Raw genomic sequence first — 14,566 nt, 5'->3', positions numbered from 1 at the left:
TTTTCCCACGCTGGAATGACCTTATCTTTGTTTTTCCCTTGAACTTCATTGTAATATGATTTTTCCTTGTCTGGATGGATTGCTGTGCCCCTTGTGCCATCATCCATAGAGTTTATCTATTTATGGCAGTCAGTGCCCAGACTTTGGATAATGTTGTATATAAAAAAAATAGAAAAAAATAGATGACTGAGACACCAGCAATGCAGGTAGTTGTTTTTTTTGCCATTTGCTTCTGCAAGTTTTGTGAATCAGACAGAGCCTAGACTTGCTGCATTTCAGACCACAGAATTATGGCATGTTTGGGGTTATTTTAATAATTTTTCCTGTTATGTTTTTAGGTTAATTGTTGAATGTTTTAATTTATTTTGTTTTTAACTGTTGTTATTACACAGTACAAGGACCTACCTATTTTAACTCCATTATGACCTTGGACACTGTAACTACAAAAAAGAAAAAAATTAACTACTTTAGAATATTGCTTCCCCCAGTTTGGGAAAGTGAAATGTATATTCTATTTAAGCTTTCTACTTCATAAATTGGTAATAATTGTGGTGGAACAGGAGCAAGAGCACAATCTAAGAAAAGCAGCAAGGAGTAATTACAGCTTAACACTTCTCAATCTCATCTGTCAGTCAGCTATAAGAAATTGCTACATTCATCTTTAAGTAGCCTGATAATCAGCTCAGTTTAATTTTAATCCACTTTCATTTCTTTAGAGATAATTTTTTAATGTTTTATATATTGCATAATTTATTAGTGGAGTTGACATCTAAGCAAACTGGTGCAGATGCAACAGGCAAGGGGGAAGTGCTGCTATGAGCTCTAAATACATCAAATTCCACATTTCCATTGCCAAGAGAGTCCTCAGGCTGCATTCAAGTTGCAGGAGGTCACTGCTCAGTTAAATGGGGATGCAACTGATAGCAAAATATACTCATGATAATGTCCAAACATTTTTCAGCTGACTGGCATGGGAGAATGGTTCTCAGCTGAGGCAAACTATTGCAGGAGACCTGCTAAGGTGCCACCTTAGCACTTTAAGGTGCTTCTGGAAATGACAAACACCAAGAAACAACAATGCAAATCCTTTTTTTCACAGGTAACTTTATTAATAATGGTCTCGGATCTGTCGCACCTACCAGGTGCCAGTCTTTTTTCACACTTTGCAAGACTTTCTGAAGAATAAACAAGAAAGGCATAAAGTTAGTTGAAGCTACTAAGACACACGTTTGAAGGTGGGTCTATTTTGACCTTTTTTTTTTTTAACAGAAGTGTCCATGAATGTGTGTCAAACAAACTTAAATACACTGAGAAATACAGTAGAAAGGCTATATTTACAGTCAATTATAATGGGCACTGCCAACATATCCAATAACAAAAATAAAACAAAACCTTTTTTTTTCATGTTTCTATCATGCTTTTTTTCACAGAGATTTTTTTTTTTAAATATGATTTTGTTTTTTAAAAAATACAATAAGGAAATAATTACATTCTTAATATGAGAACATTATCATACAACATACACCCTGGGCCAATTAATTTGAAAGTGTCTAACAAAACTTGATACTAAATTAATATTCTCCATTTGAAAAAATCAATTTGCCACAATTATCTCATTAAAAACCGCCCTTGATCCCCCAAAGTTATGATCTAGGTTTTTTATTAAAAAAGCATCACCCATTAAAAAAAATACAAACAAACAATTTTTAAAAAGCACCTGGTACAGTAACAGGCATTTGGTGAGGAAGCATAAGTGTAACATTTTCTTAGGAGATGTAGAAATGGTTCAAAATACAAGAGTTTTCCCTTAAAACAAAAGTCATGCTGCCCTATGGCTGAGTTTACCTGGTGATCCTGAAATCTAAAAATGGTGAAAATACAAGCTCTGTTGCTCTTAATAAAAAACTGTGCAGCAATAGTGCTATTCAAGGCAGCAGAGTACATTTCACAGCACTGAGAGTGGTCTACAAAGAGAGGTTATTTCCCAAGCTTTTTGGTTTTCCTCCTTTTAAAACCTTGGCCATTATACAGAATAGACTAAAGAGGTGGTGGCTTTGAGGAGCCTTTGCTGGAGGAAGAGTGAAAGATGTTTATTTTAGGTGGCAGCCCCTGTGCAGCAGGCACAAAAGGGGCCCATGGTGCTATAGGGGCTGGGGGAGACCTGCACCTACAGCAGAGCTGAAGGAAGGCTGCACCACACCACTTCTGTTTGCCTGGGCAGAGATTTACACACATCTACCTCAGGCATGGATTGAAACCTGTCCTTGCCAAGGAACTTTTCTCTTTTTTTTGACCATGGGATCAGGGGGTGGAAAGAAACAATGCCAATACTGGTAAACAAGACAAGTGATCTGGCTTTTGACTGCTCTGCATTACTTGATGCAGGACCACTTCTTAATGGCAACTGTTACATCATTGCTAATGTTGACTAGAAGCCTAATTTGCATTATAAATATGTACAGATATAAATTAAATATTTATTGAAATATACAAATAAATAACTTAATTTGAAATAAAAAGCCTAAATGAACTTACTTTTGTTTCAAATTTGTTTCTGCTATTATTTATGGGAATTCGACGTTGTTTAATCTGTAGTCATACAGTACAGAATGTGCCCTCTGAGTTAGGGTGTTAATAAGTAAGTGACCTAAACTAATATTAAAAAATTGTGTTTTCAATGGAAACCACACTGACACTTGCCTTCCTACTGTATCTGCATTCCTGTGGCACTTTGTAGCAATTAGAGCCACAGGAAGCAAAGAACCTTTTCTCATGCTGGGCCCATTTCTGCACTGTTAAGGTCAGTGGGATCCATGGCCCTAATGCATTTGGGAACAGGACACAGCCCTGTCTCCTGTCTGCTGTCAGGTCTTCAGGTCAGCTCTGTGCCTTCAAATCCCACAAACTCCTGCAGAAGTCCTCTGGCATCCAGCTCAACTGAGAATCCCAATCTCCAGGAGTTGCACACACCTATATTCCTAAAGGTAAGAGAGAATCTGCAGGCTTGGCCATAAAGGGATGTGATCCTTGATAACTGCAGTCTCATCAACTTCTGTGATTTTAATTGCAGTCTTAACTGACTATCAAGACTACAGCCCTAACATCTGCGATTAAAATACTACTCATATTTTGAGGTAATTTTTAAAATTAATTTTCTACTCCTCACAGTTGAGGAGGAAAAAAATCTTCTGAGTATGACTGAAAGCTCTCCAAAGGCCTAAAAAATAGAAAAGAGAAAAAGAAGCCATCTTCTCATACATTCTCTCCCCAGTCCCCTTCTGATTTTTTAAAACCAATCTTGAGATTTTGAAGGGCTTCAGTGGCAATTTACTGCATGTAATTTCTTGGGAATGACATGGATGGAGACAAAGAAAAACAGATTTTTTAGAATTTTACAGACTAAAATGCAAGAGGCTGTTTCTTAGTAAACAGAAATGGACTCCTGTTTGAGAAAATCCCCAATTATTTGTTAAACTGTTTATAAAAGAGTCTGAAAATTAACAACTTTTCAGTCCATCTTCCTCAAAAATAATAGCTGAGGTCTGAAAAGACAAAGAAACTAAGTACAGCAGTGTTCTATACCTCAAGTTTAACAATACTATATTATAAAAAACAAAACAAGACTGACTGCATAAGTTATTCTGAGTTGCCATTATCTGTCAAAGACTAATTTCAATTGTTTCCTTTTTCTTCTTCAAAACAGATAGAAAAGAAGCAGTATCTAAAGATACCTGTTTGCCTTTTAAAAAAATCAGGAACAAGTCATAGTTCAAGAACATGACATTTGAAAATGGCTGGTGCTTCAGAACAGCAATAAAGAGAACATACAAAAACACATCTGTCTTGAAGTTTGGCAGCTTTTTATCTCCCAATGACAAAAGCATCTGTCTAAAGAGTATCCAAAAAATGCTTCACCAATGAGTCCTTGTCATGCCCTGCAGAGCTCCTGGGCCCAGCAGGCACTGCTGCTTCTGTGAGCACATTTCCTCAGTTTTGTTTTGCCATGTGAGCAGCTACCAGCAAAGCCTCTGCTGAGGAGTTAGACCTGCTCTGTGGCAGAGTTCAGAAGGCAGTTTTAACCTGTAAGAGTCAAGATTTCACACCAGCCTTCAGCAGTGTTCCGGCCGTCTGATGCACTATAATTAACTTTCCTGGTTCTTTGCTAGTTCAGCAAAGTAAATTTTCAACTGTGACTTCATGCTCCTTTTTAATTCCTACGCTTGGGGGGTTTTTTGGTTTTCATTTTCTTTACCAGTGAAGTTGGAAAACAAGGAGTTACAGCTAATAAAAAGGGGCACACGTAGTTACACAGCAATACAGTAGAGGGAATACAGGCAAATTAGAGCCAAGCTACCATTAACTTAACAGAGTTACAAAACTTCTTATGTTTTATCACTTGATGTGACCTTTCAGGTGAGTCCTTTGCAGCCTATGTCTTGGTCTGTAGTAGGTAAGGCCTTTATGGAAAGTGAGTGGCTTTGCTATGTTTATGTTCCATTTTTCATCTCCCATTCCTGGAAAGGGGGCAAAAAAAGATACAGAAAATGTTAAAAGAAATCAGGATATTGCACTGATGTCATCATATCTGCTAAGCCACAACTGGGGTCAATAACTTTTTCCATTAACTTTGCTGGATTCAGCCCACAAGTCAGGGAATGCTAACAAGTATGTTCTGATAGTCTGTGCACAGCATCCATCCTTCCACAACTACATACAGCAACCTATTTTCTACTGCAGTGCAAACAATCCATGTTTGTATCCTGCAGAGGGGACTTCTGGAGCAATTCCCACCCCACAGCTGGTGTAAAACACTCAGCTCTCCCTGAGTAAGGGAGAGGCTGATACAAGCTCACAGGGCTCTCTAAATGACTTGTGTGAGACAGCAGGAAGCCCTCAGTATCTCTCAGAGCTGACACTAAGTGATTACTTTATCACTCTTCACTTTTTTTATTATAAGACTCACGGCAAACACATAATTCTAGAGCAACTTAGCAGAGAGGCTAACAGGCAGGGTTAAGAAAAACAAGTCAGTTTGTATTGTATTTCTTTCCCTTACAGTATAGGTAATCCAAACTGAGCTATTGCCTGGCAAGATAAAGAAATTGTTTTGACTTTCTGTGCCTCAGTTTCCCCACCTGTTAGCTGAGGACAAGGACACCATCCACAGCAAAACACGTATGTATTCTTTTGGTCATATGTCTCAGAGCAAGGTATTGCCATTTCTTCTGTCACAGAAGTGAAAATAATGGGATTGCTGCAGCTGAACACCCAGTTCAGTAAAACTTGTGGCTATCAAGCGACAACTACAGCACTTCCTAACAGTACATAGCAGCAGAAGGGCTGAAGCAGGATGGGCTCACCTTAGGACATCCACACTGTACCACTCCCTGAACCACACCCTTAAAGCCATCAGGAACTACTGAAGATCCACAGAAGGTGGCCCCTGGCTCCAGCAATCCCCTAGAAGCAACCACCCAGCTGCTCCTTCCAGGCACTGCGGGCTACGGATTCCTCTCTGACCCATCCACTCTGCAGAGACACTGCAGGCAGCCTGCTGACTTGGCTTCCAACCTGAATTCCTGAATTTAACACTCATTCCACAACATTTAAGAGCTCTGTCTGAAATCCATTACTTATGCACGTAAATGGCTGCTTCTGCTGCTGAAAGCAGTAAGAGCACTAGTTTGGCTGAAGAGCTGTATGACCATGACACCTCTTCAGCTGTTGTAAAATAACAGTAAAGGTCACAGTTGATGGCTGCTTTAGCAATGTAAGAAAAAAAACCCCTTGGGTTTAAAGGTAGACAGCAATTTTATTTGTTTCTAAACTTGTGTTTGTTTTTAATTTAAATGGTGCTTTTACTAAAATTCAGTGTATTTTAAAATACTCAGTTTTACTCTTCAAATTAGGGTAATTCTAAAGTTAAAACACAGTACTGGTAAAAGATTACTTTAAAAACTGTATTAAATGTATATTCTCTATGGATAGGCTACCAAAGCTATAAAGGAAGTCCTTGGCTAAGCAACTAGGAGAATTTCTTGAAGTGTTAAATAAGCCTTGAAACCAGAAGCTTCTTTTGCAGGTGCAAAAGGAACTTTTTCTTTCTTTTCACTGCTCCTGCAGGTTCACACCAAGGAAAGAATGTCTACATCAACACCGACAGCCTGACTGGGAGCTGGGAAACTGGGACAGCTCCTTTTTTATTCCAGTCCTTGAACACAAGCAAGATGTAAGATGCTGACATTCACCAGCCCACTAGTTTCAAAAACAAATCAGAAATACTAATTTCAGTTTTCTTGCTGCACATAACAATTTGGTTTTAGAAACTAATTTGATATTTAAATGAATATGTGAAATGTTTAAATAATTGCTGTACAGCAAGGATATTTGAATCTTTTTACTTCTCTAGGACTACTGACACAGAATATTGTTTTCTGTATTTTAATTAGTCTCCATTTCTAGCCAAGTATAGATTAGACAAAACTGCAGTTAAAATGCCTTTTGCTTCTTAAATACTTTCTAAATAAATTTAAAGATACCTGCAGAAAGAAAAATTAAAACATTAAAATGTGTGTATGCATATATGTGTGTATATATAGCATTGTTCCAGTCAATCCCCAAACTGCTGCTCTTTCTTATACTTGTATAACACTAGATCTTACTGCTTCTCTCTGTATTTCCTGCTAACGTCAGTGCATATGAGAGGAGAAAGCTTTTGGACCCAGAGCTTCCAAACCTGCTGGCCCAGGTGCCTGAGTGCCCTTGCAGACCCAGCTGTGCAGGGCACAGAGGTGCAGCAGCAGCAGCAGCAGCAGCAGCAGCCACCCCAGCAGTCTCACTGTGCTGCTGCCTGACATGAAGCTGCCTGTGAGCACAAGGCTGGCAGGTGACAGGCTCAGCATCCTCCATGCAAGGAAAAGGGCAAGAAGGGAGGCATTCAGTGCATTCAAATACACACCAGGGGAAAAAAACCCAACATATTCTGACATTTTGAACATTTATACAACTCCCTCATAGCATCGGGAGGTGCGCCAGCTGCTGGAGGTGCTGCAAGTGCCAGCACAATCCATTTCAGTCCCACAAACTGCAGTGACATCCACGTGTGGAGAGCCAAGCTCTGCTCTGGGATACTCATGGGTGATGCCCTTTCCTGAGCCACACCTACAAGGCCTGGGCACACTTGAAACTGAAAAGGACCAAAAGAAATGAGAGCCAAATTCCAACCCTGCACATGTACAGGGACACCCGAGTGTGGGGTGTGCTGCAGATGTGCACCTGGTGGCAGCTGTGGCTGCACTATTTGATTCAGCAAAATTTCACTCTTAATATTTAGTGCATGAGGTTTTAGGGGAAAAGCTGTTAAAGCTGAATTGGATACTGTGAGTTGTTATTCCCAGCATGGGAAAAATATGCTTAGTTGCTCCGTATCCTTTTTGATTAGCCTCATCCTATATCCTCTGCCAGAAAGCTTGACCCACTTATCGTGCCATCCAAAGCACACCAACACCAAACAGTACAGCAGGGATTTTCCTGTATGGTATATACTGAGCATAAAAAATGTACTACAGGAAGGTATTCTTTACATCAAAAATGTTTAGGTTTTTTTTAAATGCCCTGGTTTATCCAGGTGTTATGATTACATGTCTGGATTTTACGTGCCTGTCCAGCACAAATCCATGCTCCCATTTGCACAGACTGTTCTCTGCTAGACCACATTCCCTGAGTATTGCTGAGCTAACATCCACACCTCAGACAAAGTGTACAGTTAGAGATGGTATCATTATGGCACAAATTAGGGTATAATTGGAACACACAGATAAGCTTTAGAGCACATAAATCCTTCCTCAGGTTTGAAACACAAGCTGCAAACTTCAAAGTTGATTAGAACTGAAACCTATTATGTTGAGTGTAATTATTCTTAGTTGGATTTAAATGAATTAGGTTATGCAGCAGGAAAAAACAGTGAAAGGGAAAGGGAAAGGGAAAGGGAAAGGGAAAGGGAAAGGGAAAGGGAAAGGGAAAGGGAAAGGGAAAGGGAAAGGGAAAGGGAAAGGGAAAGGGAAAGGGAAAGGGAAAGGGAAAGGGAAAGGGAAAGGGAAAGGGAAAGGGGAAAGGAAAGGAAAGGAAAGGAAAGGAAAGGAAAGGAAAGGAAAGGAAAGGAAAGGAAAGGAAAGGAAAGGAAAGGAAAGGAAAGGAAAGGAAAGGAAAGGAAAGGAAAGGAAAGGAAAGGAAAGGAAAGGAAAGGAAAGGAAAGGAAAGGAAAGGAAAGGAAAGGAAAGGAAAGGAAAGGAAAGGAAAGGAAAGGAAAGGAAAGGAAAGGAAAGGAAAGGAAAGGAAAGGAAAGGAAAGGAGAAAGGAGAAAGGAGAAAGGAGAAAGGAGAAAGGAAGATGTATGTGAAGGGTGAGAAAGCTCTCCAAAATGGTACATCAGGAAAAATAATTCTATTATGATAATTTAATAATATTTTTTTTTGAGATGCTGTTTTTTCAGTACCCACTACATTTAAGTTCCAGGCTTATGCTCAGACACTGGAAATTTATATAATCAATGAATACATGTAACAAAAGTTACTTGAAGAAATCCCCGTTCAAAAGACATAGATGAAAAGGAAAAAATTTGAAAAAGGAAAAAATTTAAAAAAGAAAATAGCCTTCATGATCAACAAGTGTTTATGACTATTGATGTTTATAATTACAACTAGCAGTGAACTACTAAACAAACAAAAGCTTGGGCCCAATACTATTATTGTCAGCCTTAGTTATGTATTGCCCACATGCTCATGTTGCCACCAAATGTAGCCCAGAAGAATGGTCATATAAATCCCAATTAAACTAAACTACAAAAATTAGTAAACTGTAACAATACAAGAGGACAGCAAATTTCAGCCTGGTACTTGCAAGACAAAATTAAAGTAATTCAACTTTTACTTGAATGTACACTGAGTAGATACTTGCACAACACATTGTCATTAATTCTAAGGTACATCTATTCTGCTCTTGCAGTGGCTGGCAAAGACCAGACCCAATATTGTGCCATTTCTACTCACTCACTATAACAGTGCTCTTTTAAACACTTCTCTGCTACACACAGTAGTGGACACATGGACTGTCTACACCACAGACCACTTACGTTGCAAATTAGATCTATTAAAGCAACACAGACAAACATGGAATCAGAGTAGAGTCAAATCTGTCTCCCAAACTACTTACCAATTCTGCAAAAGGTTCCACAAACCAGCAGTATTTATATAGTAATACAAATAATTTAGATATTATCTTCTAAAGGCAAAATAAGATTTTGTAAGAAAGCATGAAAAAGCGCAGAAAAAGAAAACTAAGACAACAGTTCTCTCACCTTTGCTTTTCGAAGGACATGGCCTCTACATGGAGAATTGTTTGATGAGGGAGGTCGCTTCAGAGCCGCAGCGCTGTTCACAGGGATGGAGCATTCAGTATCACTGGTGTCACAGCTGGAGATTGGAGAGTTTTCCAACGTTCGGTGCTTGAAAATTGGAGACTAATAAAGAGTGAAAAGCCTATACTGAGTTTCCTCCAAGTAGTCACACGTTCAATATTTTCTACTTTAGATTCAGAACTGCAGAACTCTTTTTTAAAGAAACTATATTCATAACGATTAGGAATAAATGAAAAAGAGATTAGAACAAAAGAAACAAAACAATGTGTCTGTGTGTTCTATGATGAAAATTGAAGTTTCTTTTCTGTTAAACAACTATGGGTCTGATTAAACAACAATGGATAATCCAGAGGAATTGATGTATCCCTCTCTGATCTTTCTGTGATGGCTGCTTCAGACACAGATCTATAGCACAAGCCAGGACTGCCAATCTCACCCTGAAGGTGTGAGATGCAGCCCTTGCAAAGTGTGACACAACTGATAGGGGACCAGCACAAGCAGGTCTCCATCACTGCACGACGACTTGCTGCATTTAAATCTCCCTGGAGCTATGCCTTGGTTCCTGCACTTCTATAACCACTGAGGACAAGGTGTTGGCTTTTTGCATATTATCCTAACACATCCTGCTGCGATTCCGATGTCTACCTGCTTGCTCCCTGCTGCACTAGGAAATGTAAATAACACAGAAAGGCATTTAATTCTGCTCCTATTTCTCGGGCTTAATAAACAATTATAAAGCTCTCAGTTCCTACTCATTTTTGCTGGACTTGGGAAGGATGAGCACTCCCAGCCTACGGTACTGGGATTTGCATGTTCAATGGCTTTGCATACCTGTGGACTTGATGTTCCTGATTTGGGTTCAATAGCCAAGCCCAGTGTGATGCCACCAGCCAAGGCCTTCTTAAGGCTCTCCTTCACCTCAGTCAGTTCTAGCTCCAGGTTTACACGCTCAGCCTCCTTCTGCTTACACTCCTCTTCCAGCTTCTTTAACTTGTCCTCAAGAATCACTTGGGTCTTCCTGCCTGTCATTCACAGCAATTTTATTATTCCAATAATAACAACATTAAATTGACACTTAGAGAAATTATTTTTTTTCTAAAAAGTAAGGAAACTAGGTCTCTACAGATCAGTGACATGAAAAAAAAAATAGGCATTTTGCATAAAACACTTTTTTCATGCAAAAATGCTTAGTAGCATAAATTAAATGCTTTCTATCAAGTGACACTACTAGATATCTGGTCTGGTTTCAAATTGGTATTGTTTTTTTTTATTTTTTTCTGTATCATGAAAATATAATTAGCTAGTGACAAAAAAGTTATTCCAATGTTCTGCTTATGTGAAGTTCTCACCAGTGTAATTCCTTAGGTATGTGTATACATACACATGCATATATAAAATAAGTATATACTCCTACACATATGTATTTTTATCTTATACATTTTGTATCTATACAGAAAGCAAATACAGACATTACAGAGTATTGCTCAGCATCAAAACCAAACCTTGTTTAGGGTGACATGTCTTCAGCACAGAATACAAAGCTGTTTGGATAATTAAGCCTTATTCTCAGGTGAGAATTCAGCACAAGAAAGCACCTCCTACCAGCATTGACTTCAATGGCAGCACGCAGATCTTTTCTCTCTTTCCGGAGCTGGGCCAGCCTGTTCCGGAGGGCTTCTTTCTTCTTTAGCAGCTCCTCCTCTTTGCTTTGTAATCTCTTTGCATCTGCCTCCACACGATTCTTGCCGTATTTGTACTGCTCTGCATCTGCATGATTGAGATTGTAGTTAATAAGGGTTTAATCTAACAGTGCAACTCTGAACTAGGCCCTGAGACTAAACATGACATGAAGCATGTCATGGCTCCCCACGGCAGGGGTGTTGCAACTGGATGATCTTCAAGGCTCCTTTCCAACCCAAACCATTCTATAATTCTATGGTTTGAGAAAAAGGTTTGGCATTCCTCTTCTGGCTCTTTCTCAAGGTCCATGATTTCTGCCAAGTTCTGCAGCATAGCTACAAGAATGATATGGGAGAGAGTTTGTTCTTTATATTTACATGAGGAAAATGACAAATACCAGTTGCCTTTTAGCACACTGGTTTTGAAAAATGTCCTCACTTTTCTCTGTAGTTCAGAAGATGGAAAGGAGGCAACTCTCTAGCTATGAACCCTTCATTTCTAATTGGAAGGGTCAGAGGAAAAACCAACTGCTTGGCCTTTTGCCTGGCTTTCATTCCTACTTCAAGTGCACATCTTTTCTCACCTTACATAAGAGAATACAAAGATGTTCACACTTCTTTGATCCTTGACAGCTTACTTTTTCTTTTTTTATTTCTCATACAAATGCTTTCACTTCACAGCTCACATATATTTTTGGTCTAATTCATATCACAGCCCCCTCTATACCTCTGCTCCAGTTGTAGACTCAAAGAAGACAGGTAAACTAAGAGATCACTTTGTCTTTCACATATCTGAAGTCATTCCTGACAGAGTCCTTAAGCCAGTTTTAGTCAGTTAGGAGCTACTTACTTTTGTCCTAAAGTCTAGCACAAAATTTTCTTATTGCCATTAAATCCACGGCTTCTTACATAATACTTGATTAGTAAGTCCACTTTTGAGCAACATAGTGTTCTTACGTCTATACCAGCTCCTTATCCTCCTTTTCCAACAGGAAGACAGAATTCCTCTCTGTGTCAAAAGAGGAATCATTATCCTTCTTTTTACCCTGCTGTCCTCACGACTTTGCAGCAGCCATGGGTCCACATTTCATATTTATCATTCTCCCACATGACCCTCTTTTCTCGTGTGGTGTAGCTGGAGTTAAGTCACCAATGTATCTCATATTCAAAGGCTTGGCATTGCCTCCTCAGCCTCTCAGCCACACAAAAACCACGCTGGTTCTTTACCTTGTGTTCTAAGACAAGAGCTCTTCTGGGCACCCTCCTGATTCCACTCCCAAGGAAGGCAGCAGTGAGCACAGATACTTACTGGATGCAGTGCGCTTCACGCAGGAAACTGCTTCAGGTTTCTTTGGCTGGCTATTTAAAGTTCTTGCTTTTCCGGTGATCCCATTAGTAGTCACAGGAGGCTTCTTGCCTTTAAACTGTTTGAAAAAAAAAGTACAAATGGGCTCCAGCTATTCCCGTGCCATTGGCATTACTTTTACCCTTTCATCAAGGGCAGAGCTTGACAGAAAGCTGCTTGCTACATCAGAGAGCCTTAATAGAGAACATTGATTGAGCTGGAGACAGCACTTCCTCCAGAAATGCCTCTGGGGGCTGCCTGCTCAGCAATCACAGGATAACAAGGGGATGAGCTCCCTGTTTCTGGTGGCATCATGGTTTCCAATGGGTTTAGAACCCTGGCATTTACAGTATTAAGAAGTAAAGACTCTTGAAACCCAAGTTTTTCAGTTAATTTCACACAGTAAAACCTACCAGGGTTTGTCACACAGAAGTTCAACATTTTTTCTTATTTACTATATGACCTTGCCATCCTTGTGGTAGATTATTTTTTTTAACACTATGATTATTACATGTTTTTAAGTGCTAGGAGTCATCATATAGTTTTCTCCTTATACAACTTCTAGCTACTGCTTCAAAGCTTTTCTTACTTAAAACCCCCTCTCATAATGGCCAGAGAGGCTCACAAGATGACCAGGAACAGAACATCTAATGTTCAAGGGGTTTCCACTTAGAGGGCTCACAGCAGTGAACTGTACCCTGGGAAGATAACCCTGTCCTGACTACTCACAGTGTTTCCCTGGAGGATGCTCCAGCCAAGCACAGGGCACATGTGTGCCATGCTCTGTTCTCCTGCTTCCATAAGTTTGTGAGGACTGAACTGGGAGTGCACCAAGAAGCTTGCTGCTGCAGTAATTTATTGCTCATGTCCACCTCCAATTCTGCAACTGTACTGAATTCTAATATTCCAACACACACAGTACGACAAGGGAAAACAAGGGAAACATTTCTCTTAACTGCTCCATGTCAGATTAGATGGAAAACCACTCATCACTGTGATATATTCACACTGTGATATGTTGGTTTAAGCCAATGACCACCTTTCAGAGACCAGCTAAGGGCTCTGAGAAGGTTCCTGGCATGGCTGTGAGCAAGGCTAGCTCTGCTCTGCTCTCCTGCTGAGTTGTGCCCATCTGCTACAATGCTGAGCTCACAGGACTTCGTCTGCTCTGTAGGTTCATGTTTGAGGTACACAAGTCTGTAGCCACCCTCAGAAAGCAGTAGAGACATAGGCTTATTTTTACATGGGGAAGAAAGTAGCAGGCAGTAATATAAAGATGGTATACATGAACATGTACAACATAATTGACTAAATATATAACATCAAGTTATTATACATATGCATATTCACAAAATATATAACCACAGTATGCCTGAAAAGTAGATCAGTACAATTCTAAAGTGCCAAATTTGCTGTCACAGTCAGGTCATATGTCAACTCTCACTTCTGAGTTTTTTTCAAAGACATCTCTGCCTGAGGAGCCAGAAGGTAGCTAGACATGCATGCAGGTTAAGTGTGGAAGGTCACATTAATTTTTTTCTTATTATTCACAATCTGTAAATGATCAAGAACACGTGGGCAAAGCCTTTCCCAAGTACCACTACTTCCACACTGGAATTTACAACTTTGCAAACCTGCTCCATTTGCAGTGGGCGCATAACTAAACTCCAGGCACTTCAGTGCTAACACTAAGGGATTCTCACAATCCCTTCAGATAACAACCAGATAAACAGAACAGCCAACAAATAAAAAGCTTTGTTAAGTATTAAATGGTACAGTACCTGCGAGCCAGATCCCCTCCCCACAGCAGAGGTATTAGTGACAGACTGAGCAGAAGACAGATTGGATGAGACAGGGTATTTGTAATGGTTAGAGGACAGTTTGTCAGTAGATAACCTATTGGGTTTCCTGTCAGCTGGTGGATAGCGCGCAAAGATTTTTGGAGACGGCAAGTTATCGTACAGGCCTGCGTTATCATAAAGCATTTCTTCTCCAATGTTCCTGCTACGAGAAGAAGGAAAGCCATCTTCTGGTTCCCACTGCAACACACACACCTGGGCAGTTAGTGAACAATGCACCATGCAGAACCTCCTAAGTGAAATTAAAACGTTAGTGATGCTTTGCACT

At 39.8% G+C, this 14,566-nt stretch overlaps 1 protein-coding gene across 2 annotated transcripts in view; it reads right to left on the bottom strand.

Annotated features, from left to right (window-relative positions):
- Positions 1 to 4,487: 4,487 nt before the first annotated feature.
- The window catches only part of AFAP1 (actin filament associated protein 1), a 61,337-nt gene continuing 51,258 nt past the window's right edge, over positions 4,488 to 14,566 (bottom strand). Inside the window, exons 12-17 of one of the 2 annotated variants that reach the window (XM_062493361.1) lie at positions 14,221 to 14,478; positions 12,404 to 12,518; positions 11,018 to 11,182; positions 10,247 to 10,437; positions 9,356 to 9,517; positions 4,488 to 4,514 (exon numbers count right to left, since the gene is read on the bottom strand). In XM_062493361.1, coding sequence (XP_062349345.1) covers positions 4,488 to 4,514; positions 9,356 to 9,517; positions 10,247 to 10,437; positions 11,018 to 11,182; positions 12,404 to 12,518; positions 14,221 to 14,478 — 918 coding nt within the window. The remainder of the gene's footprint in view (positions 4,515 to 9,355; positions 9,518 to 10,246; positions 10,438 to 11,017; positions 11,183 to 12,403; positions 12,519 to 14,220; positions 14,479 to 14,566) is intronic. The other variant, XM_062493362.1, reaches the window with a different exon arrangement.

This window comes from Cinclus cinclus, chromosome 5 (genome assembly GCF_963662255.1).
Source record: "Cinclus cinclus chromosome 5, bCinCin1.1, whole genome shotgun sequence".
In the NCBI taxonomy this organism is placed as follows: domain Eukaryota; kingdom Metazoa; phylum Chordata; class Aves; order Passeriformes; family Cinclidae; genus Cinclus; species Cinclus cinclus.
The sequence above is the reverse complement of the archived record's forward strand: the minus strand, read 5'-3'. Positions and strand labels throughout refer to the sequence as shown.